The sequence below is a fragment of the Bombina bombina genome, chromosome 1 (assembly GCF_027579735.1).
Source record: "Bombina bombina isolate aBomBom1 chromosome 1, aBomBom1.pri, whole genome shotgun sequence".
Classification (NCBI taxonomy): Eukaryota; Metazoa; Chordata; class Amphibia; order Anura; family Bombinatoridae; genus Bombina; species Bombina bombina.
The window spans coordinates 89721116-89747757 of NC_069499.1; the positions used below are offsets into that span (position 1 = coordinate 89721116).

Below are 26642 nucleotides of genomic sequence, written 5' to 3' on the forward strand. Positions count from 1 at the left end.
TGTGTGATTATGTTTAAGTGTGGTGTATCACCTTGAGAGGACATGATACTTCAGGAACAGAAGCTTGTTGTAAAGGAGCGGCAGCGGCAATTCGGCATTAAGGCAAATGTTCATAGACTTTGGGCTAAACAAAAAGAATAAAACATTAAAGAACAAAAACAGAATACAAATAACATTAATATAATAATAATGTAAAAGCATAAAGCTTTACAAGTATGGGGGGATTAACCATATTGAGTGAGCCATACTTCAAGAACATATATAAACTATAGTACATCCTAATTCCTGAAACTGCAACATTACTAAATATCGCTATGATACTCCAGTATCACATATAAAACTATATTTCTCTCTTTCTGAGCTTCTCATTATATTCTATCATGAAATTTCTAATTCACATCCAGTCTCTATGATAGATAAGAGTCCCGGCTCCTTTTATGGGCGACAAAACATCCATCTAGATAAACATAAGACAAAGTTGTTATACTTATGTGTATTCTAGGTGGCCTCCTGGACAGGTGACTCCTTTATGTTATGCCTGGAAGAGGGTTTGTCGCTCTTACTTGAAGATACTCTTTGCCATTCTGGTCTTTGAGGGAGTGGCGTTTCTCTCTGTAGGGGCCTGTTCACACGAGACTTGATATTGTCATCCAATACAGGCGGGTCTATGTGTAATTCTTTACATACTGAAGGTATGCCTTCTGGGGTGTCACACAAAACCCGTCTGCCTCTCCATTGTATTTGCAAGTTGAAAGGGTGACCCCATCTATATAGGATATTTTGCTTGCAAAGTTTATTTGTTAGGGGTCTCAAATCTCTACTTTTTTGAAGGGTTCTGGTAGATAGATCTTCAAACAGTTGCAACTCTGTGCCTTTGTATTTGATTGGTTGCTTTAACCTTGCTTTTTTCATCAGTGATTCTTTAATTGGATAACTCGTGACTTTTACAATCACATCCCTTGGTGGTTGGTCTTCTGAGGGTCTGACTCTAATGAACCCTATCCAGGGCAAAAGATGAGTCATCGCTCTCATCCATTAAATGTGCAAATAGTCCATGGACATACGGCTCCAGGGCCTGAGGGGACAGCTCCTCTGGTATTCCCCTCATCCGGATGTTATGTCGGCGGCTCCTATTCTCTGAGTCATCAATCTTGTTTTCCAATTGTAGGATTGTTATATCTTGCTGAGAAAGTTGACTTATTGCCTTATGATGAGTGGCAGTGTCTTCCTCCAGCCTTTCCACTCTTTGTCCTACTTCAGTAAGATCTTTCTTAATGTCTGCTATTTCATCTCGGATGCATTGTTTCACCTGTTGCATGAGAGAGGTAAAGTCTTTCTTTGAAGGGAGAGAGTCTAACAAAACTTTAAGTACTGTAACTGCTTGTCCTAAACTTTCAGGATCAGAGTCTGATGACATTGAATCACTTCTTGTCCTAGATTCTGGAGTATCTGATGTTGGCAATTGAGAAGAATCTAGACATTTGAAGAATTTATTTACTGATGGTGTAACATTTGCTTTTTTTTCAGAGAGCTATCTCCCTTGCTGCCTTTTTTTGGAGACATGGTGGTTTTTCTCTTCAATACTCTAGTGGAAGAAAACTCCAGTTTAGCATAGGGTAAAAGGAGCCAGCTGAAATTACACTCACATTCACGCCCAAAGAGTTTATAGATCCTGAGTGGAGTTATGGCGTTAGTATAAATGTGTAGAAATTAAATGTCCACATCTAACTTCTTCTAGTTGGGGTCATTCAAGTCTCTTTATTAGCTGCGTTTGTTAAGGCCTACCATATTTATCATGTCAAATCAAATCACTGTAATAATGCATGGTTTAAATGCATGTTTTGAATAGGGCATATGTGATTTGGCACTGCGTTGCAACCCATAGGTTTCTCAATGAACATGTCACTCCCAAATAGGTCATTTTATGTTATATAGAGACCCTGCACAATAAAGATTGGGCTGTGTCCCCATAAGCATATTCTTTTAGAAAGGGTTCCCTCTATCCCATAATTCACTCACTGTAAGATGGCGGCTGCATTGTGGATCCGGTCCAGGAGCTATTTCTCCAACATTGGTGTGTCCGGTCCACGGCGTCATCCATAACTTGTGGGAATATCTCTTCCCCAACAGGAAATGGCAAAGAGTACAGCAAAAGCTGTCCATATAGTCCCTCCTAGGCTCCGCCCACCCCAGTCATTCTCTTTGCCGTTGCACAGGCAACATCTCCACGGAGATGGTTAAGAGTATGTGGTGTTTAGTTGTAGTTTTTATTCTACTATCAAGAGTTTGTTATTTTAAAATAGTGCTGGTATGTACTATTTACTCTGAAACAGAAAAGATGAAGAGTTCTGTTTGTGAGAGGAATATGATTTTAGCAGCAGTAACTAAAATCGTTTGCTGTTTCCACATAGGACTGTTGAGATGAAATAACTTCAGTTGGGGGAAACAGTTAGCAGACTTTTCTGCTTAAGGTATGACTAGCCATATTTCTAACAAGACTGTGTAATGCTGGAAGGCTGTCATTTCCCCTCATGGGGACCGGTAAGCCATTTTCTTAGTCTCAAACAGAATAAAGGGCTTAATATGGGCTATAAAACTGGTAGACACTTTATAGGCAAGATCGATTGCTTTATTTGGGCATTTTATACAGATTGAGGTGGAATTTCACACTTATAAACTTTGGGGAACGTTTTTTAACGTCAGGCACTGGTTTAGACACCTTTTCAGTCAGGAAGGGCCTTCACTGTAGTAAGCTGAGCCTCATTTTCGCGCCATTACTGCGCAGTTACTTTTGAGAGCAGGACATGCAGCTGCATGTGTGTGGATCTGAAAGTAGTTGAAAAGGTTCCTAGAAGGCTTCATTTGGTATCGTATTCCCCCCTGGGTTTGGTAAAGTCGCAGCAAAGGCTGTAGCTGGGACTGTAGAGGGGTTAAATCTGTAACCGGCTCCGGTTTCTTCATTTTAAGGGTAAAATTTGAACAATTCCTTCATTGTTTTTCACATATTCAGTAATAAAGTGTGCCCTGTTTAAAATTTAAAGAGACAGTAACGGTTTTAATTAAAACGTTTTTTTGTACTCATTGACAAGTTTAAGCCTGTTTAACATGTCTGTACCTTCAGATAAGCTATGTTCTGTATGTATGGAAGCCAATGTGTCTCCCCCTTCCAAATTGTGTGATAATTGTGTCATAGCGTCCAAACAAAGTAAGGACAGTACTGCCACCGATAGTAAGGTTGCCCAAGATGATTCATCAGATGAAGAGAGTAAAAATAGTTCTACTTCATCTCACTCTGTGTCTACACCAGTTTTGCCCACGCAGGAGACGCCTAGTACTTCTAGCGCGCCAATGCTTGTTACTATGCAACAATTGGCGACAGTAATGGATAACTCCATAGCTAATTTTTTATCCAAAATGCCTGCATTTCAGAGAAAGCGCGATTGCTCTGTTTTAAACACTGTAGAGCAGGAGGGCGCTGATGATAATGTTTCTGTCATACCCTCACACCATTCTGAAGGGGCCATGAGGGAGGTTTTGTCAGATGGGGAAATTTCAGATTCAGGTAGAATTTCTCAACAGGCAGAACCTGATGTTGTGACATTTAAATTTAAGTTAGAGCACCTCCGCGCACTGCTTAAGGATGTGTTATCTACTCTGGATGATTGTGACAACCTGGTCATTCCAGAAAAATTGTGTAAGATGGACAAGTTCCTAGAGGTTCCGGTGCACCCCGATGCTTTTCCTATACCCAAGCGGGTGGCGGACATAGTGAACAAGGAGTGGGAGAAGCCCGGCATACCTTTTGTTCCCCCTCCTATATTTAAGAAATTATTTCCTATGGTCGACCCCAGAAAGGACTTATGGCAGACAGTCCCTAAGGTCGAGGGGGCAGTTTCTACACTAAACAAGCACACTACTATTCGGATCGAGGATAATTGTGCTTTCAAAGATCCTATGGATAAAAAATTGGAGGGTTTGCTTAAAATGATTTTTGTTCAGCAAGGTTACCTCCTACAACCTATTTCGTGCATTGTTCCTGTCACTACAGCAGCGTGGTTCTGGTTCGAGGAACTAGAAAAGTCGCTCAATAGAGAGAGTCCGTATGAGGAGGTTATGAACAGAATACACGCACTTAAGTTAGCTAATTCCTTTATTTTAGATGCCGCTTTGCAGTTAGCTAGATTAGCGGCGAAAAATTCTGGGTTTGCAATTGTGGCGCGCAGAGCGCTCTGGCTAAAGTCTTGGTCAGCGGATGTATCTTCCAAGACAAAACTGCTTAATATCCCCTTCAAGGGTAAAACCCTTTTTGGACCAGAGTTGAAAGAGATTATCTCAGACATCACTGGGGGTAAGGGCCATGCCCTCCCACAAGATAGGCCTTTCAAGGCCAAGAATAAGTCTAATTTTCGTTCCTTTCGCAATTTCAGGAACGGACCGGCCTCCAACTCTGCAGCCTCTAGACAAGAGGGTAATGCTTCGCAGACCAAACCAGCTTGGAAACCGATGCAAGGCTGGAACAAGGGTAAACAGGCCAAGAAGCCTGCTGCTGCTACCAAAACAGCATGAAGGAGCAGCCCCCGATCCGAGACCGGATCTAGTAGGGGGCAGACTCTCTCTCTTCGCTCAGGCTTGGGCAAGAGATGTTCAGGATCCCTGGGCACTAGAAATAGTTTCCCAGGGTTATCTTCTGGAATTCAAGGAACTACCCCCAAGGGGAAGGTTCCACATGTCTCACTTATCTTCAAACCAAATAAAGAGACAGGCATTCTTACATTGTGTAGAAGACCTGTTAAAAATGGGAGTGATACACCCAGTTCCAATTGTGGAACAAGGACTGGGTTTTTACTCAAATCTGTTTGTAGTTCCCAAAAAAGAGGGAACCTTCAGACCAATTCTGGATTTAAAGATTCTAAACAAATTTCTCAAAGTACCATCGTTCAAAATGGAAACTATCCGAACGATTTTACCTTCAATCCAGGAGGGTCAATTTATGACTACCGTGGATTTAAAGGATGCGTATCTACATATTCCTATCCACAAAGATCATCATTAGTTCCTAAGGTTCGCCTTTCTGGACAAACATTACCAGTTTGTGGCTCTCCCATTCGGGCTAGCCACTGCTCCAAGGATTTTCACAAAGGTACTCGGGGCCCTTCTAGCGGTTCTAAGACCAAGGGGCATTGCAGTGGCACCTTACTTGGACGACATTCTGATACAAGCGTCGTCTCTTTCAAAGGCAAAGGCTCACACAGACATCGTTCTGGCCTTTCTCAGATCTCACGGCTGGAAGGTGAACATAGAAAAAAGTTCCCTGTCTCCGTCGACAAGAGTCCCCTTCTTGGGGACAATAATAGATTCGTTAGAAATTAAGATTTTCCTGACAGATGTCAGAAAGTCAAAGCTTCTAAACGCTTGTCAAGTTCTTCACTCTGTTCCATGACCTTCCATAGCTCAGTGCATGGAAGTAGTAGGGTTGATGGTTGCAGCAATGGACATAGTTCCTTTTGCGCGAATTCATCTAAGACCATTACAACTGTGCATGCTCAAACAGTGGAATGGGGACTATACAGACTTGTCTCCAGTGATCCAAGTAGATCAGAAGACCAGAGACTCACTACATTGGTGGCTAACCCAGGATCACCTGTCCCAGGGAATGAGCTTCCGCAGACCAGAGTGGGTCATCGTCACGACCGACGCCAGTCTAGTGTCTTGTTACACAAACGACTGGCAGCTGTGCCAGATGTTCAAGCCTTTGTTCAGGCTTTGGTCAGGATCAAGCCTGTTTACAGGCCGTTGACTCCTCCCTGGAGTTTAAATTTAGTTCTTTCAGTTCTCCAAGGGGTTCCGTTTGAACCTTTACATTCCATAGATATTAAGTTGTTATCTTGGAAAGTTTTGTTTTTAGTTGCTATTTCTTCTGCTAGAAGAGTTTAAGAGTTATGTGCTCTGCAGTGTACTCCGCCCTATCTGGTGTTCCATTCAGATAAGGTCGTTTTGCGTACTAAACCTGGTTTTCTTCCAAAAGTTGTTTCCAACAAGAATATTAACCAGGAAATAGTTGTGCCTTCTTTGTGTCCGAATCCAGTTTCAAAGAAGGAACGTTTGTTACACAATTTAGATGTAGTCCGTGCTTTAAAGTTTTATCTAGAAGCAACAAAGGATTTCAGACAAACATCTTCTCTGTTTGTCGTCTATTCTGGTAAAAGGAGAGGTCAAAAAGCTACTGCTACCTCTCTTTCCTTTTGGCTGAAAAGCATCATCCGATTGGCTTATGAGACTGCCGGACGGCAGCCTCCTGAAAGAATCACAGCTCACGCTACTAGAGCTGTGGCTTCCACATGGGCCGTCAAGAACGAGGCTTCTGTTGATCAGATATGTAAGGCATGGACTTGGTCTTCCCTGCACACTTTTGCCAAATTCTACAAATTTGATACTTTTGCTTCTTCGGAGGCTATCTTTGGGAGAAAGGTTTTGCAAGCCGTGGTGCCTTCCGTTTAGGTAACCTGATTGGCTCCCTCCCTCCCTTCATCCGTGTCCTAAAGCTTTGGTATTGGTTCCCACAAGTTATGGATGACGCCGTGGACCGGACACACCAATGTTGGAGAAAACAGAATTTATGCTTACCTGATAAATTACTTTCTCCAACGGTGTGTCCGGTCCACGGCCCGCCCTGGTTTTTTTTTTTAATCAGGTTTGATAAATTTATTTCTTTAACTACAGTCACCACGGCACCCTATAGTTTCTCCTGTTTTTTCTCCTGTCCGTCAGTCGAATGACTGGGGTGGGCGGAGCCTAGGGAGGGACTATATGGACAGCTTTTGCTGTACACTTTGCCATTTCCTGTTGGGGAAGAGATATTCCCACAAGTTATGGATGACAGCGTGGACCGGACACACCGTTGGAGAAAGTAATTTATCAGGTAAGCATAAATTCTGTTTTTATGGTGCATCTGTTGTCGTGCAGGGACCATCGGTGAGCAGGAATAAAGCAGTGTTATTATCCTGGAAACATGCGAGGATGGGATCGTTATGCTTACAGCAATGTGATGCGTAGTTGCGGCCTGTAGATCGTAACTGGCGTTTTTTTTTTACTCCTGCGCCATTGCGCCTTCAGGACATGTAAACCTCCCTTAGTGCATCAAGGAAACAGCTCTCCAGTAAGCCCCCAGTAATCCTCTAACACAGAGCAGGTTTTTAAGTTGATGTAGCCCGATCAGGATCTCAGAATTGTGGTGATTAGCTCACTATTTTTACGGAGCTCACAATTGTGCAGCCATCCCGGTCGAGTGCTGGCTCCACCCCCCTTCTTCCTTTTCGGATTCCTGTGTTTTGATGGCTTCACGAATTGAATGCCTCTGATTAGCCATCCTGGTCCGTATAGTATCACTCGTCTTCCCCACATAGAAACGGCCACACGTACAATTTAACAGATACACCACATGTGTGGTCGTGCATGTAAGATAAAACTTGATGTTGAAAGTTTGATTTGTGTGGGGATGTCGAAATATATTGCTTATTAGTATATCTCTCTGCTGCTGGTGCATAACTTGTTATTGAATATTTTTCACTACATGTATGTCAGTGCACTGTTTCAGCCCCGTAATGATATATTTCATTGTTTTTATGTTTTGTTATTTTTTATGTCACATATATTATCACGAATTTCCTTATGATATAGGAGATATAAGAATATTTGTTTGTTTATATAATAATTTGTGTATATTTAGGGTCATATAGCATATGACCTATGTGGGGCTGTCCTATTCTGAGCTGGGGGGGGGTTAACACTTGATTTAAACACTGTTGTTTATTCGCTTTTTGTTTGGTCTGATGAAGGGGTGATTGATCCCTGAAACGTCACGTATTTTTGTGCTGAATAAAGTAAAGCACCTTTTTCAAAACCCAGCGAGTGCAAGCCTCTTCTCTTATTTATATATATATATATATATATATATATATATGTATGTGTATATATATATATATATATAATTATTATTTTTTTAATAAAAATAAAATTTTATTCTAAGTGAAGAACAAAGATCTTTCTAGTATTTCTTAACTCACTGTAAGCTTTAGCACAGTTTGTCTAGTGCACCTTCGGGTTAGCGTGAGAGTGAAAGTCAGAAGATAATTTTTTGGCGCACCTAATAGAATTATTTGGGGAAAGGGAGTTTGTGTCGGCTGCGCTATCAGACCTCCTCTTGTTAGCGTGTCTTAGTCTTTTGCTCGCACACTAACATTTTACTTTCAACTTGTAGTACAAGATCAAGAATAGGAACACTATTGATTTAACATGAAAGCTGTTTACAATAGTGCTAATATTTGAATATGGCAGTCTATGCCTATCTGTATTATTATTATTATTATTATCGGTTATTTGTAGAGCACTAACAGATTCCGCAGCGCTATAAACAAAAGCGGAGTACAACAAAACAATTATATGGATCAAATGGGTAGAGGGCCCTGCCAAGAGTTGCACTGTTGCAGTCTGCTCCTAAGAAGGTGATCTACATACAGCTGGACCCTTAAAGGGCCACTGTAAGTAAATATTTTCTATGCCTGTTACTAACTAACTACCCCAAATACGCTTTTTATCAATAGCATTTCATTAACATATCTCTACCGTATATCAGAAATCTTGTCTGCAAATTTAATTGTTTTCCAAACCCATTCCGTGGGTATCCTTTGCTCTGTACCAATCCGTTTACAATACCTAGGTTTCAAAATGGCGCTTTAAACACAAAGTTATTGGTTTAAGTATTTTGAACACTCAGTGCTGAAAATAGTGGGCAGGATAATGTGACATCATCGGGGAATAAAATATATAACTTTTATAACGGTATGAAACTTCGTTTTGGAGAAAATATAGGTCAGTAGGTTTTAATTAATGTTTATTAACTTTAATATGTTAGTTGTTTAGCTTAAAAATTATAACAGAAAGTAATCCTTTAAGCTTACATGCTAAGGGGGTTCAGGGGATAGCGATGGAGGAGAGGAACTGGTATAAAGAAAGGTTAGCATAGGTTGTATGCATCCCTGAACAGTAGAGTCTTTAGGGAGCGCTTGAAGGTTTCAAAACTAGGGGAGAGTCTTGTGGAGTGAGGCAGAGAGTTCCACAAGATGGGAGCCAGTCTGGAGAAGTCCTGTAAACAGGAGTGTGATGAGGTAACGAGAGGAGGGGAGTAGGAGGTCATGAGCAGAGCGAAGGGGACGGGAGGGAGAGTATCTGGAGACAAGGTCTGGAGGCCAGAGAGGACAGAATTGCAGTAATCGAGACGGGAAAGGATGAGAGAATGGATTAAAATCTTAGTTGTGTCTTGTGTAAGGAAGTGTCTAATGTTAGAGATGTTTTTAAGGTGGAAGCGGCAGGCTTTAGCCAAGGACTGGATATGAGGAGTGAAAGAAAGATCTGAGTCAAATGTGACCCCGAGACATCAGGCATGCGGGGTAGGGGTAATGATGGAGTTGTCAACAGTTATAGAGATATTGGGGTGGAGATTTTGGAAGAAGGGGGAAAATAAGGAGCTCAGTTTTGGAGAGATTTAGCTTGAGGTAGTGAGAGGACATCCAGGAAGAGATGTGAGAAAGACAGTGACACGGGTTAGCAAGGAAGGAGATATGTCTGGTGCAGAGAAGTAGATTTGGGTGTAGTTGGCATACAAATTATATTGGAAACCGTGGGACTATATTAGGGAACCTAGTGATGACGTGTAGATAGGGAAGAGAAGGGGACCGAGGACAGAGCCTTGTGGTACTCCAACAGAAAGTGGTGATGGGGCAGAGGAGGCCCCAGTAAAGTGGCCTTTTGATTTTGCTGTAAGTAGGTCGTTGGTAACCTTAACAATTGCTGTCTCTGTAGAGTGATGGGGATGAAATCCAGTTTGCAGTGGGTCAAGGAGGGAGTTTGATGTAAGGAAATGGGATAGGCATGCATAAGCTAGTTTTTCAAGAAGCTTTGAGGCAAGAGGGAGGAGGGAAATAGAGCGGTAGTTGAATGGGGAGGTAGGATCAAGGGAAGCTTTTTTGAGGATAGGTGTGACTAGTGCATATTTCAGAGATGAAGGAAATATACCGGTGCTGAGGCAGGGGTTGAAAATGTGTGTGAGTATAGGGGTAATTGTAGCAGAGAGGGAGGGGAGTAGCTGTGAGGAGATAAGGTCAAGGGGACAGGTAGTGAGGTGAGAGCGCAGTATAAGTGCCGAAACGTCTTCCTCAGTAACAGGGGAGAATGAGCTAAGTTTAAGGTTATGTGGGTTGTGGTTGATTGAGAGCATTTGAGGGGGTGAGAGAATGGAATTATGTTGAGAGCTGATTTAATTTCTGATGGAGTCGATTTTGTAAATTAAGTGGCTGGCAAAGTCTTGAGCTGACAGAGAAGTTGTTTTAGGAGGTAGGGGAGGGCGGAGAAGAGTATTGAAAGTGGAGAACAGACGTTTTGGGTTTGATGAAAGATTATAGATAAAAGTAGAGAAGTAGCTTATGGAGATTAAGGGCAGAATAGTAGGAGTTCAAGATGAATTTGTAATGAAGAAAATCAGCTGAACTCTGAGATTTTCTCCAGTGCTGCTCAGCAGTACAGGAACATCTGCGTAGGTACTGTGTCAGAGGAGTATGCCAAGGCTGAGGACGAGTGTGTGATTTCCAAGCTATGGTAAGGGGGGCCAGATTGTCAAGGACAGATGTAAGGGTGGAATTATAGTGGCAGATAGATTGGTCAGGGCAAGAAAAGGAGGAGAAGGATGAGAGGAGAGGTTCGACGGAATTAGCAAGCTGTTGCTGATCTAATGACATAATACTTCTGTGAAGTTTGGTGTGAGGAGTAGAAAGAGGGAGAGTTGTAGCGAGGGATGATATGTTGAAAGCAAGGAGATGGTGGTCAGAAAGAGGAAAGGGAGAGTTTGTGAAGTTTGAGAGAGTGCATCGATAGCTAATGATCAGGTCAAGGGAGTGACCGTCTGTGTGAGTGGGAGAATCAGTCCATTGTGACAAACCGAAAGAGGAAGTGAGTAGCAGAAGTTGTTTTGCAGATCAGGCAGTGGGATTGTCAAGAGGGATGTTGGAGTTGCCAAGAATGAGGGCAGGGGTGTCTGAAGAAAGGAAATAAGGTAGCCAGGCAGCCAAGTGATCTAGAAATTGGGTTGAGGAGCCAGGGGGTCGGTATATGACTGCAACACGTGTAGAGAGAGGAGAGAATAAGCTAATCATGTGGATTTGGAATGAGAAAAATGTGAGAGAAGAGATGAGTTGTATTTGTTGAAAGGTGCAATGAGAGGAAAGTAAAATACCTACACCAACTCCTTGTCTATTACCAGACCTAGGAGTGTGGCTGAAGTGGAGACCCCCATATGACAGAGCAGCAGTGGATGCTATGTCTAGGGGAGAGAGCCAGGTTTCTGTTAGGGCCAGAAGGTTGAGGGAGCGAGAGATATAGAGGTCATGTATAGAAGTGAGCTTGTTGCAAACAGAGCAAGAGTTCCAGAGTGCACAAGTTAAAGGGGTAGTGGCTTTTGATGCAAGAGGAATGTGAGTAAGGTTGGCAGAGTTTTGTTTTCTGAGTCTATGGGATGGTACACATGGATGTGCACGGCTAGGCAGTTGTTGGGGACCAGGATTAGGGGAGATGTCACCAGCAGTTAGTAAAAGCAAGAGGGAGAGTGACATGAGATGAGATACAGATTTGCAGTAATGAGACAAGGTGCAAGGGGGAGAGAGAGTGTTTAGGAATAGGTAAAATTAATGAGTACAAAAGTTGGGTTTAAGAGAGATGGGCTAATGAACAGTGCAGGTGGAGAGGGAGAAGGAGTAATTGAATAATGTATTTTGTTATAGAGACAAGAGGCAGCAAAAAGGAATGTGAATATATTGAGCATTTTTACAAAATTGGGAACCAATTAATCAAATAAGACACAGTATTACAGTAGCAGTTGCATAAGGAAACAATGAGGTACATAAAACATATTACAATTATTGCAAATTGTTCCTACCAGCATGCGGATAAGTGAATCTACAGTTATAATGTATCTTAGCAAAATTACCCTAGAATACATGGTATTCTTCTGCATTAATACAGTGACCAGTAAGGAAATTGCTATTTTATTAAAACAATAACAACAAAGAAAGTGAAACCTTCAGGATTATCCTTTTTTGAGCTTTAGCCTTCACGAGGGTTTGGATGTGATTCTCATTCAGTTATTTTTACATCTCTTTGTTACACTGACAGCAATTATTGTATGTTTAATCTTTCCTCAAGATGGAAGGATTAAAAAGTGATTAAATGCAGAAACTTTGGGGCATATTTATCCAGCTCCGTACAGAGCTTGATTCCCCGTGTTTCTGGCGAGCCTGCAGGCTCTCCAGAAACAGCAGTTATGAAGCAGCGGTCAGAAAGACCGCTGCTCCATAACCTGTCCGCCTGCTCTGAGCAGGCGGACAGACATCGCCAGAAATCAACCCGATCGAGTACGATCAGGTTGATTGATACCCCCCTGTTGGCGGCCTATTGGCCGCGAGTCTGCAGGGGGCGGCGTTGCACCAGCAGCTCTTGTGAGCTGCTGGTGCAATGCTGAATACGGGAAATGTATTGCTCGCCGTATTCAGCGAGGTCTGTCGGACCTGATCCGCACTGTTGGATCAGGTCCGACAGACCTTGATAAATTGGGGCAAATGTCTTACATTTTCACTTGAGTTTTTGTTTTTTTCCATGAAACGAATACCTTTTTAAACGGACATGATAGCCAAATGTTGAAGCACTTGAAAGTGATGCAGCATATTTATGAAAAACTAAGAAAATTTCACCTGAACATAACTTTGTAAAAAAAGAAGATAGTTTGCCTTAAAATTTCCATAGTAGCTACATCCATTCAGGATGCTTGTCCTGGGACTTATAAAGGGGAGTGTGCATCTGGCATGTGCAGTCAGTGTCACTCTTTTTCCCTCCTCAGTTTAAAGAAGTTTACTATGAAATCTAGCAATATTATGGTGAAATCCCTCAAGATCACAGTAAAGCCGGACAGATAGCTCAGCATGCTAATGCACTGTGGCTGAGCTCTGTAGCAACCTGAGGGTTGCAGGTTCGATCCCTGGTGAGGTCCACTTAGCCTTTCATCCTTCTGAGGTTGATAAAATGAACAGCGCCTTGAGACCCTTTGGGGTGATTATCCGCGCTTTACAAGTACCCAATACAATACATACAAAGCAGTAAAGTGTGAACTCAGCTGTGTTTTTCAACATGCAATAAAGAAAAGAATATCTGAAGAATAACTGCTTGCACATCATTTACTCTGGTGAGCTGATGAAAAATATCTTTCTTTCTCTTGTTAAGTGTATCCAGTCCACGGATCATCCATTACTTGTGGGATATATTCCCTTCCCAACAGGAAGTTGCAAGAGGATCACCCACAGCAAAGCTGCTATATAGCTCCTCCCCTCACATGTCATATCCAGTCATTCTCTTGCAACCCTCAACATAGATAGGAGGTCGTGAGAGGAGTGGTGTTTTATACTTAGTTTATTTCTTCAATCAAAAGTTTGTTATTTTTAAATGGCACCGGAGTGTGCTGTTTTTTCTCAGGCAGTATTTGGAAGAAGAATCTGCCTGCGTTTTCTATGATCTTAGCAGAAGTAACTAAGATCCACTTGCTGTTCTCACACATTCTGAGGAGTGAGGTAACTTCAGAAAGGGAATGGCGTGCAGGTTTCCTGCAACTAAGGTATGTGGAGTAAAATATTTTTCTAAGGAATGGAATTGACTAAGAAAATGCTGCTGATACCGAAGTAATGTAAGTAAAGCCTTAAATGCAGTGAAAGCGACTGGTATCAGGCTTATTAATAAAGATGTAAGTAAAGCCTTAAATGCAGTGACAGCGACTGGTATCAGGCTTATTAATAGAGATATATACTCTTCAAAAAATGTGTTTTAAAACGTTTGCTGGCATGTTTAATCGTTTTTTAACGTACATTTGGTGATAAAACTTATTGGGGCATAATTTTTCCACATGGCTGGCTTAATTTCTGCATAGAAACAGTTAACTGAGGCTTCCCACTGTTGTAATATGAGTGGGAGGGGCCTATTTTAGCGCTTTTTTGCGCAGTAAAAATTCAGACTCAGACTTCCTGCTTCTTCCTGCATGATCCAGGACTTCTCTGGAGGGCTCAAAAGGCTTCAAAAGTCATATTGAGGGAGGTAATCAGTCACAGCAGAGCTGTGGCAGTGTGTTTGACTGTTTTTAAAAAACGTTTTTTCTCTATTGTTTATCCGTTTTGGGTATTAAGGGGTTAATCATCCATTTGCAAGTGGGTGCAATGCTCTGCTGACTTACTGCATTTACTGTGAAAATTTGGTTGGTATAACTGCTTTGGTTCATTGTTATTTCACCTTGAGACAGGTTTTGTGCTTCTTAAAGGCGCAGTAGCGTTTTTTATATTGCTTGTAAACTTATTGTGAAGTGTTTTTCAAGCTTACCAGTCTTATTGCTAGTCTGTTTAAACATGTCTGACATAGATGAATCTACTTGTTCATTATGTTTGAAAGCCAGTGTGGAGCCCCATAGGAATATGTGTACTAAATGTATTGATTTCAATTTAAATAATAAAGGTCACTGCTGCTGCGGCATTCTGGTTTGAGTCTCTGGAAGAGGCCATTCACACAGCTCCATTGGATGAAATTATGGACAAGCTTAAATCACTTAAGCTAGCTAACTCATTTGTTTCTGATGCCATTGTACATTTGACTAAACTAACGGCTAAGAACTCCGGATTCGCCATCCAGGCGCGGAGGGCGATATGGCTTAAATCCTGGTCAGCTGACGTGACTTCTAAATCTAAATTACTTAATATCCGTTTCAAGGGGCAGACCTTATTCGGGCCCGGCTTGAAGGAAATTATTGCTGACATTACTGGAGGTAAGGGGCATACCCTTCCTCAGGACAGGGCCAAACCAAAGGCCAAGCAGTCTAATTTTCGTGCCTTTCGAAATTTCAAGGCAGGAGCAGCATCAACTTCCTCCGCTCCAAAACAGGGAGGAACTGTTGCTCATTTCAGACAGGCCTGGAAACCTAACCAGTCCTGGAACAAGGGCAAGCAGACCAGAAAACCTGCTACTGCCCCCAAGACAGCATGAAGGAACGGCCCCCTATCCGGAAACGGATCTAGTGGGGGGCAGACTTTCTCTCTTCGCCCAGGCGTGGGCAAGAGATGTCCAGGATCCCTGGGCGTTGGAGATCATATCTCAGGGATATCTTCTGGACTTCAAGATTTCCCCTCCTCAAGGGAGATTTCATCTCTCAAGGTTATCAGAAAACCAGATAAAGAAAGAGGCATTCCTACGCTGTGTACAGGACCTCCTAGTAATGGGGGTGATCCATCCAGTTCCACGGACGGAACAAGGACAGGGATTTTATTCAAATCTGTTCGTGGTTCCCAAGAAAGAGGGTACCTTCAGACCAATTTTGGACCTAAAGATATTAAACAAATTCCTAAGAGTTCCATCATTCAAAATGGAAACTATTCGGACCATCCTACCCATGATCCAAGAGGGTCAGTACATGACCACAGTGGACTTAAAGGATGCCTACCTTCATATACCGATTCACAAAGATCATCATCGGTTCCTAAGGTTTGCCTTTCTAGACAGGCATTACCAATTTGTAGCCCTCCCCTTTGGGTTGGCTACGGCCCCGAGAATCTTTACAAAGGTTCTGGGCTCACTTCTGGCGGTTCTAAGACCGCGAGGCATAGCGGTGGCTCCGTATCTAGACGACATCCTGATACAGGCGTCAAGCTTTCAAATTGCCAAGTCTCATACAGAGATAGTTCTGGCATTTCTGAGGTCGCATGGGTGGAAAGTGAACGTGGAAAAGAGTTCTCTATCACCATTCACAAGAGTCTCCTTCCTAGGGACTCTGATAGATTCTGTAGAAATGAAAATTTACCTGACGGAGGCCAGGTTATCAAAACTTTTAAATGCTTGCCGTGTTCTTCATTCCATTCCACGCCCGTCAGTGGCTCAGTGCATGGAAGTAATCGGCTTAATGGTAGCGGCAATGGACATAGTGCCATTTGCGCGCCTGCATCTCAGACCGCTGCAATTGTGCATGCTAGGTCAGTGGAATGGGGATTACTCAGATTTGTCCCCTCTACTAAATCTGGATCAAGAGACCAGAGATTCTCTTCTCTGGTGGCTATCTCGGGTACATCTGTCCAAGGGTATGACCTTTCGCAGGCCAGATTGGACGATTGTAACAACAGATGCCGGCCTTCTAGGCTGGGGCGCAGTCTGGAATTCCCTGAAGGCTCAGGGATCGTGGACTCAGGAGGAGAAACTCCTCCCAATAAATATTCTGGAGTTAAGAGCAATATTCAATGCTCTTCTAGCTTGGCCTCAGTTAGCAACACTGAGGTTCATCAGATTTCAGTCGGACAATATCACGACTGTGGCTTACATCATCCATCAAGGGGGAACCAGGAGTTCCCTAGCGATGTTGGAAGTCTCAAAGATAATTCGCTGGGCAGAGTCTCACTCTTGCCACTTGTCAGCGATCCACATCCCAGGCGTGGAGAACTGGGAGGCGGATTTTCTAAGTCGTCAGACTTTTCATCCGGGGGAGTGGGAACTCCATCCGGAGGTGTTCGTTCAACTGGTCTATCTTTGGGGCAAACCAGAACTGGATCTCATGGCGTCTCGCCAGAACGCCAAGCTTCCTCGTTACGGATCCAGGTCCAGGGACCCGGGAGCGACGCTGATAGATGCTCTAGCAGCTCCTTGGTTCTTCAACCTGGCTTATGTGTTTCCACCTTTTCCTCTGCTCCCTCGACTGATCGCCAAGATCAAGCAGGAGAGAGCATTGGTGATTCTGATAGCGCCTGCGTGGCCACGCAGGACCTGGTATGCAGACCTAGTGGACATGTCATCCTGTCCACCATGGACTCTACCTCTGAGGCAAGACCTAAAATACAAGGTCCTTTCAATCATCCAAATCTAGTTTCTCTGAGACTGACTGCATGGAGATTGAACGCTTGATTCTATCAAAGCGTGGCTTCTCCGAGTCAGTTATTGATACCTTAATACAGGCACGAAAGCCTGTTACTAGGAAAATCTACCATAAGATATGGCGTAAATACCTTTTATTGGTGCGAATCCAAGAGTTACTCATGGAGTAAGGTTAGGATTCCTAGGATATTGTCCTTTCTCCAAGAGGGTTTGGACAAAGGCTTATCAGCTAGTTCTTTAAAAGGACAGATCTCTGCTCTGTCTATTCTTTTGCACAAGCGTCTGGCAGAAGTTCCAGACGTCCAGGCATTTTGTCAGGCTTTGGTTAGGATTAAGCCTGTGTTTAAAACTGTTGCTCCTCCGTGGAGCTTAAACTTGGTTCTTAAAGTTCTTCAAGGAGTTCCGTTTGAACCCCTTCATTCCATTGATATTAAACTTTTATCTTGGAAAGTTCTGTTTTTGATGGCTATTTCCTTGGCTCGAAGAGTCTCGGAGTTATCTGCCTTACATTATGATTCTCCTTATCTGATTTTCCATTCAGACAAGGTAGTTCTGCGTACTAAACCTGAGTTTTTACCTAAGGTGGTCTCTAACAGGAATATCAATCAAGAGATTGTTGTCCCGTCATTGTGCCCTAATCCTTCTTCAAAGAAGGAACGTCTTTTACATAATCTGGACGTCGTCGGTGCCTTGAAGTTCTACTTACAGGCAACTAAAGATTTTCGTCAAACATCTGCCCTGTTTGTCGTTTACTCTGGGCAGAGGAGAGGTCAAAAGGCTTCGGCAACTTCCCTCTCTTTTTGGCTTAGAAGCATAATACGCTTAGCCTATGAGACTGCTGGACAGCAGCCCCCTGGAAAGATTACAGCTCATTCTACTAGAGCTGTGGCTTCCACCTGGGCCTTTAAAAATGAGGCCTCTGTTGAACAGATTTGCAAGGCGACGACTTGGTCTTCGCTTCACATTTTTTCAAAATTTTACAAATTTGACACTTTTGCTTCTTCGGAGGCTGTTTTTGGGAGAAAGGTTCTACAGGCAGTGGTTCCTTCCGTTTAAGTTCCTGCCTTGTCCCTCCCATCATCCGTGTACTTAAGCTTTGGTATTGGTATCCCACAAGTAATGGATGATCCGTGGACTGGATACACTTAACAAGAGAAAACATAATTTATGCTTACCTGATAAATTTATTTCTCTTGTAGTGTATCCAGTCCACGGCCCGCCCTGTCCTTTTAAGGCAGGTCTAAATTTTTAATTAAACTACAGTCACCACTGCACCCTATGGTTTCTCCTTTCTCGTCTTGTTTCGGTCGAATGACTGGATAGGACATGTGAGGGGAGGAGCTATATAGCAGCTTTGCTGTGGGTGATCCTCTTGCAACTTCCTGTTGGGAAGGGAATATATCCCACAAGTAATGGATGATCCGTGGACTGGATACACTACAAGAGAAATAAATTTATCAGGTAAGCATAAATTATGTTTTTTTACATAGACTTTCAAGTGATATTTTAAAGGGACATGAAACCCAAATATTTTCTTTCATAATTCAGAAAGGGCATGCAATTTTACAATTTATTTTTGTAATTTGTTTTGTTCTTTGTAAATCCTTTGCTGACAAGTATACCTAGGCATGCTCAGAAGCTGCTGATTGGTGGCTGCACATATATGCCTCTTGTCATTGGCTTTTAACTAACTCCCAGTAGTGCATTACTGCTGCTTCAACAAAGTATACAAAGTTAATTAAGCAAATTAGATAACAGTAAATTTGTTTAAAATTGTGCGATCCACTTGAATCATCAAATAAAACTGTTTCATGTTCCTTTTAAGATCTTAATGGGACATCGAACACTAAATAAATGCTAGATATAATGTTGTGTAAAGAAAATATTAGTCTGAGAATAACATGTAAATGTATCTTTAAAAGTTTCATTAGCTGTTTAAATATTAACAAAAAATGAGTAAAGATTTAGTGTCTATAAAACAATGGGAGCTGCCATGTTGTAACTTGGGTTATATTTACTGTTGTGGCCAATTAGAGACAGTTATAAATAGGTCACTAGATTGTGCAGCCAATGGCTGTGTAGAATATAACACAGTTCTGCACTTCCATTTCTAACTGAAAAGCTCACAATTTCAGAATGGAATTACAGGAAAAGGGGACAAAAATAATAATTAAAGTATCATTTTTTATTACCATCTCAAAGTGTTAAATGTCCCTTTTAATACCTTTCCTTTTGTTATTGCTAAAACACCTCTGTAAAGTGGTAATTTCACTCTTAAAGGGACATTCTAGTCAAAATTTAATTGCACATAGATGAATGACATTTGAAAAGAAACATATTTGCAATATACATGTATTGGCAAAATGTTTCTAGAACGAGTTATCACTGTTTTAGTGTTAACATTTTTCTCTGCACGTGCATGTGAAGCAAAGCTAGATATCTCAGTGCACTAGCATTTTAAATATTGTAGCTGCTCAGAGCACAAGTGGGGCTTGTATCACGCCAACAATTAACACATTGAGTCATTAACGGATGGTACAAGCACCCTAAACTCTATTAGAAAGTGCTGTGTCTAAAATGCTGGTGCATGGTGCATACTTAAATACATATTTTAAACAGCTATAGCTTTTATTAGAAGTATTTTTGCTATTCTATGTATATTACAAAAATGCTTCTGTTTAAAACTGAAATGCATCCATTGAGATTCCAATTTTGGCTGGAATGTCCCTTTAATAGTCACTGGGTGGCAATAGAATGTGTTTACTGAAGGTGAATAGGGTTTATAGACTGATGTCAAAATAATAAAGGGTAGAGAAAACGTTTGATTGTTATTTAATATTTTGTGTTATGAATGTTTAAATGTTATGGGATACCCATATGCTAAACTAATTAGAAGTGATGCAGCATATCTGGGGGAAAAACAGCTGACTAGAAAATTTCACATGTAAAAAAGCTTCAGCTCACCAGTGTAAGTGCTCTGGGATCTAGAGCAACTCTTTTACTGTTATCTGCTCAAAAAAATAGAGGAGCCAGTCCGCATCATCATCACACTTTGCTTTACTGTGATCGCATCACTGAAATCTTGTGTGTTTCAATAGTAAAGCTCCGTAAAATGAGGACAGGCATAAAGTGACTGTATCTGCACATGCCAGATGCACACTCGCTTGCAAGTCCTGGGACTAGAATCCTGATTGGCTGCTTGAAGTCTCTTTACAATGGGATGTGGCTACTGAGGAAATTTTAAGGTAAAAGATCCTTGTTTTTTAGATAGAGATGTTCATGTGATATTTTCTAATCAGATTTTTACATATGTGTGTATATATATATATATATATATATATATATATATATATATATATATATATATATATATATATTAAAGCAGCTTTGGAGCCCAGGCGTTTTAGGCTTAAAGGGACATGAAGCCTAATTTCTGTTCTTTCGTGATTCAGATAGAGCATGTGATTTTAAATAACTTTCCAATTTACTTCTATTATCTAATTTGTTTTGTTCTCTTGGTATTCTTTGCCGAAAAGGATACCTAGGTAGGGTCAGGAGCTGCTGATTGGTGGCTGCACATTTTATGCTTTGTTATTGGCTCACCTGGTGTTCATCTAGTGCATCACTGCTTTTTCCAACAAAGGATACAAAAACACTCAAGCAAATTAGATAACAGAAGTACATTTTAAAGTTGTTTTAAATTGTATGCTCAATCTGAATCATGAAAGGAAAATTTTGAGTTTCATATCCCTTTAAGTAAACGTCTCGATGCGATTGGCTGCACACAAGAAGTTGGCGGCATTGTACAATCAGCCGTGAGGGCTGGGCAGACCAGGTTCATGACCGCAAACCTCTTCTACTCACCAAATGATAAATGGAATCCTATATCCCTAAACTGAATAACATTGGATGTTTTTCTAACAACATTAAAAATGTATGGAGATTATATTCACAACAGATTAATTATATTTCCCCTTCTCACTCTCTATTCCTCTCTGTACCCCCCCCCCCCGTGTCTGTCTTTCACATTCTGTCCTCTCTCTCTCTCTCTCTCTCTCTCTCTCTCTCGTTATCTCTCTCTCGTTATCTCTCTCTCGTTATCTCTCTCTCTCGTTATCTCTCTCTCGTTATCTCTCTCTCTCGTTCTCTCTCTCGTTCTCTCTCTCTCTCTCGTTCTCTCTCTCTCTCTCGTTCTCTCTCTCTCTCGTTCTCTCTCTCTCTCGTTCTCTCTCTCTCTCGTTCTCTCTCTCTCTCGTTCTCTCTCTCTCTCGTTCTCTCTCTCTCTCTCGTTCTCTCTCTCGTTCTCTCTCTCTCGTTCTCTCTCTCTCTCGTTCTCTCTCTCTCTCGTTCTCTCTCTCTCTCTCGTTCTCTCTCTCTCTCTCGTTCTCTCTCTCTCTCTCGTTCTCTCTCTCTCTCTCTCTCTCTCTCTCGTTCTCTCTCTCTCTCTCGTTCTCTCTCTCTCTCGTTCTCTCTCTCTCTCGTTCTCTCTCTCTCTCGTTCTCTCTCTCTCTCGTTCTCTCTCTCTCTCGTTCTCTCTCTCTCTCTCTCTCTCTCTCTCTCGTTCTCTCTCGTTCTCTCTCGTTCTCTCTCTCTCTCTTGTTCTCTCTCTTGTTCTCTCTCTCTCGTTCTCTCTCTCTCTCTCGTTCTCTCTCCCCTCTCTCTCTCTCTCTCTCTCTCCTCTCCCCTCTCTCCTCTCTCCCCTCTCTCCTCTCTCCCCTCTCTCCTCTCTCTCTCTCCTCTCTCTCAGTAATGTTATGCTTTAGAAACCTGTAGTTTAAGTTGCCTGTCCTTTTTCTCAGTGTAACCCGCCTCTGGAAGTTAAAGATCTATTTGTTGATATCCAAGATGGAAAAGTCCTGATGGCGTTAATAGAAGTTCTGACTGGACAGAACCTGGTAGGTAACTAACCCACTAAATTAAATCTCATTTATTATATTCTTTTTCTGGCTTATTGCTTAATTTTAGATGTTGCAATAAATATCCCTATCAAGTAGCTTTATAAAAACAATATGTAAACACATTTCTCCAACATAGGTGTGTCCGGTCCACGGCGTCATCCTTACTTGTGGGATATTCTCTTCCCCAACAGGAAATGGCAAAGAGCCCAGCAAAGCTGGTCACATGATCCCTCCTAGGCTCCGCCTACCCCAGTCATTCTCTTTGCCGTTGTACAGGCAACATCTCCACGGAGATGGCTTAGAGTTTTTTAGTGTTTAACTGTAGTTTTTATTATTCAATCAAGAGTTTGTTATTTTAAAATAGTGCTGGTATGTACTATTTACTCTGAAACAGAAAAGAGATGAAGATTTCTGTTTGTAAGAGGAAAATGATTTTAGCAACCGTTACTAAAATCGATGGCTGTTCCACACAGGACTGTTGAGAGGAATTAACTTCAGTTGAGGGAACAGTGAGCAGAATTTTGCTGCTTGAGGTATGACACATTCTAACAAGACGATGTAATGCTGGAAGCTGTCATTTTCCCTATGGGATCCGGTAAGCCATTTTTATTACAGACAGTAAATAAGGGCTTCACAAGGGCTTTTTAAGACTGTAGACATTTTCTGGGCTAAATCGATTCATATATAAACATATTTAGCCTTGAGGAATCATTTTAATCTGGGTATTTTGTAAAATAATATCGGCAGGCACTGTTTTGGACACCTTATTCTCTAGGGGCTTTCCTTAATCATAGGCAGAGTCTCATTTTCGCGCCGGTATTGCGCACTTGTTTTTGAGAAGCATGACATGCAGTCGCATGTGTGAGGAGCTCTGATACATAGAAAAGACTTTCTGAAGGCGTCATTTGGTATCGTATTCCCCTTTGGGCTTGGTTGGGTCTCAGCAAAGCAGATACCAGGGACTGTAAAGGGGTTAAAGATAAAAACGGCTCCGGTTCCGTTATTTTAAGGGTTAAAGCTTCCAAATTTGGTGTGCAATACTTTTAAGGCTTTAAGACACTGTGGTGAAATTTTGGTGAATTTTGAACAATTCCTTCATACTTTTTCGCAATTGCAGTAATAAAGTGTGTTCAGTTTAAAATTTAAAGTGACAGTAACGGTTTTATTTTAAAATGTTTTTTGTACTTTGTTATCAAGTTTATGCCTGTTTAACATGTCTGAACTACCAGATAGACTGTGTTCTGAATGTGGGGAAGCCAAGGTTCCTTCTCATTTAAATAGATGTGATTTATGTGACACAAAATTTAGAGAAAATGATGCCCAAAATGATTCCTCAAGTGAGGGGAGTAAGCATGGTACTGCATCATCCCCTCCTTCGTCTACACCAGTCTTGCCCACTCAGGAGGCCCCTAGTACATCTAGCGCGCCAATACTCCTTACTATGCAACAATTAACGGCTGTAATGGATAATTCTATCAAAAACATTTTAGCCAAAATGCCCACTTATCAGCGTAAGCGCGACTGCTCTGTTTTAGATAATACTGAAGAGCATGAGGACGCTGATGATATTGTTTCTGAAGGGCCCCTACACCAGTCTGAGGGGGCCAGGGAGGTTTTGTCTGAGGGAGAAATTTCAGATTCAGGGAAAATTTCTCAACAAGCTGAACCTGATGTGATTACATTTAAATTTAAGTTGGAACATCTCCGCGCTCTGCTTAAGGAGGTGTTATCCACTCTGGATGATTGTGAGAATTTGATCATCCCAGAGAAACTATGTAAAATGGACAAGTTCCTAGAGGTCCCGGGGCCCCCAGAAGCTTTTCCTATACCCAAGCGGGTGGCGGACATTGTAAATAAAGAATGGGAAAGGCCCGGTATACCTTTCGTCCCTCCCCCCATATTTAAAAAATTGTTTCCTATGGTCGACCCCAGAAAGGACTTATGGCAGACAGTCCCCAAGGTCGAGGGGGCGGTTTCTACTTTAAACAAACGCACCACTATACCCATAGAAGATAGTTGTGCTTTCAAAGATCCTATGGATAAAAAATTAGAAGGTTTGCTTAAAAAGATGTTTGTTCAGCAAGGTTACTTTCTACAACCAATTTCGTGCATTGTCCCTGTCACTACAGCCGCGTGTTTCTGGTTCGATGAGCTAGAAAAGGCGATCACTAGTGATTCTCCTCCTTATGAGGAGATTATGGACAGAATCCGTGCTCTCAAATTGGCTAATTCTTTCACCCTAGACGCCACTTTGCAATTGGCTAGGTTAGCGGCGAAAAATTCTGGGTTTGCTATTGTGGCGTGCAGAGCGCTTTGGTTGAAATCTTGGTCAGCGGATGCGTCTTCCAAGAACAAATTGCTTAACATTCCTTTCAAGGGGAAAACGCTGTTTGGCCCTGACTTGAAAGAGATTATCTCTGATATCACTGGGGGTAAGGGCCACGCCCTTCCTCAGGATAGGTCTTTCAAGGCCAAAAATAAACCTAATTTTCGTCCCTTTCGTAGAAACGGACCAGCCCCAAGTGCTACGTCCTCTAAGCAAGAGGGTAATACTTCTCAAGCCAAGCCAGCCTGGAGACCAATGCAAAGCTGGAACAAGGGAAAGCAGGCCAAGAAACCTGCAACTGCTACCAAGACAGCATGAAATGTTGGCCCCCGATCCGGGACCGGATCTGGTGGGGGGCAGACTCTCTCTCTTCGCTCAGGCTTGGGCAAGAGATGTTCTGGATCCTTGGGCACTAGAAATAGTCTCCCAAGGTTATCTTCTGGAATTCAAGGGGCTTCCCCCAAGGGGGAGGTTCCACAGGTCTCAATTGTCTTCAGACCACATAAAAAAACAGGCATTCTTACATTGTGTAGAAGACCTGTTAAAAATGGGAGTGATTCATCCTGTTCCATTAGGAGAACAAGGGATGGGGTTCTACTCCAATCTGTTCGTAGTTCCCAAAAAAGAGGGAACGTTCAGACCAATCTTAGATCTCAAGATCCTAAACAAGTTTCTCAAGGTTCCATCGTTCAAAATGGAAACCATTCGAACAATTCTTCCTTCCATCCAGGAAGGTCAATTCATGACCACGGTGGATTTAAAGGATGCGTATCTACATATTCCTATCCACAAGGAACATCATCGGTTCCTAAGGTTCGCATTCCTGGACAAGCATTACCAGTTCGTGGCACTTCCTTTCGGATTAGCCACTGCTCCAAGGATTTTCACAAAGGTACTAGGGTCCCTTCTAGCGGTGCTAAGACCAAGGGGCATTGCAGTAGTACCTTACTTGGACGACATTCTGATTCAAGCGTCGTCCCTTCCTCAAGCAAAGGCTCACACGGACATAGTCCTGGCCTTTCTCAGATCTCACGGATGGAAAGTGAACGTAGAAAAGAGTTCTCTATCTCCGTCAACAAGGGTTCCCTTCTTGGGAACAATAATAGACTCCTTAGAAATGAGGATTTTTCTGACAGAGGCCAGAAAAACAAAACTTCTAAACTCTTGTCAAATACTTCATTCCGTTCCTCTTCCTTCCATAGCGCAGTGCATGGAAGTAATAGGTTTGATGGTAGCGGCAATGGACATAGTTCCTTTTGCGCGCATTCATCTAAGACCATTACAACTGTGCATGCTCAGTCAACTGTGGGGCATTCCAGACATGGATCTGATGGCCCCTCGTCAGAACTTCAAGGTTCCTTGCTACGGGTCCAGATCCAGGGATCCCAAGGCGACTCTAGTAGATGCACTAGTAGCACCTTGGACCTTCAAACTAGCTTATGTATTCCCGCCGTTTCCTCTCATCCCCAGGCTGGTAGCCAGGATCAATCAGGAGAGGGCATCGGTGATCTTGATAGCTCCTGCGTGGCCACGCAGGACTTGGTATGCAGATCTGGTGAATATGTCATCGGCTCCACCATGGAAGCTACCTTTGAGACGAGACCTTCTTGTTCAAGGTCCGTTCGAACATCCGAATCTGGTCTCACTCCAACTGACTGCTTGGAGATTGAACGCTTGATCTTATCAAAACGAGGGTTCTCAGATTCTGTTATTGATACTCTTGTTCAGGCCAGAAAGCCTGTAACTAGAAAAATTTACCACAAAATATGGAATAAATATATCTGTTGGTGTGAATCTAAAGGATTCCCTTGGGACAAGGTAAAAATTCCTAAGATTCTATCCTTTCTTCAAGAAGGATTGGAGAAAGGATTATCTGCAAGTTCCTTGAAGGGACAGATTTCTGCCTTGTCTGTGTTACTTCACAAAAAGCTGGCAGCTGTGCCAGATGTTCAAGCCTTTGTTCAGGCTCTGGTTAGAATCAAGCCTGTTTACAAACCTTTGACTCCTCCTTGGAGTCTCAACTTAGTTCTTTCAGTTCTTCAGGGGGTTCCGTTTGAACCCTTACATTCCGTTGATATTAAGTTATTATCTTGGAAAGTTTTGTTTTTGGTTGCAATTTCTTCTGCTAGAAGAGTTTCAGAATTATCTGCTCTGCAGTGTTCTCCTCCTTATCTGGTGTTCCATGCAGATAAGGTGGTTTTACGTACTAAACCTGGTTTTCTTCCGAAAGTTGTTTCTAACAAAAACATTAACCAGGAGATAGTCGTGCCTTCTTTGTGTCCGAATCCAGTTTCAAAGAAGGAACGTTTGTTACACAATTTGGATGTTGTTCGCGCTCTAAAATTCTATTTAGATGCTACAAAGGATTTTAGACAAACATCTTCCTTGTTTGTTGTTTATTCTGGTAAAAGGAGAGGTCAAAAAGCAACTTC

General features: G+C 42.2%; 1 protein-coding gene across 1 annotated transcript in view; it reads left to right on the forward strand.

The window, feature by feature from the left end:
- CLMN (calmin) overlaps window positions 1-26642 on the forward strand; it is a 427590-nt gene that overhangs the window by 247997 nt on the left and 152951 nt on the right. Inside the window, exon 3 of the mRNA XM_053697501.1 lies at window positions 21786-21881. Within this exon, the coding sequence (XP_053553476.1) occupies window positions 21786-21881 (96 nt within the window). The remainder of the gene's footprint in view (window positions 1-21785; window positions 21882-26642) is intronic.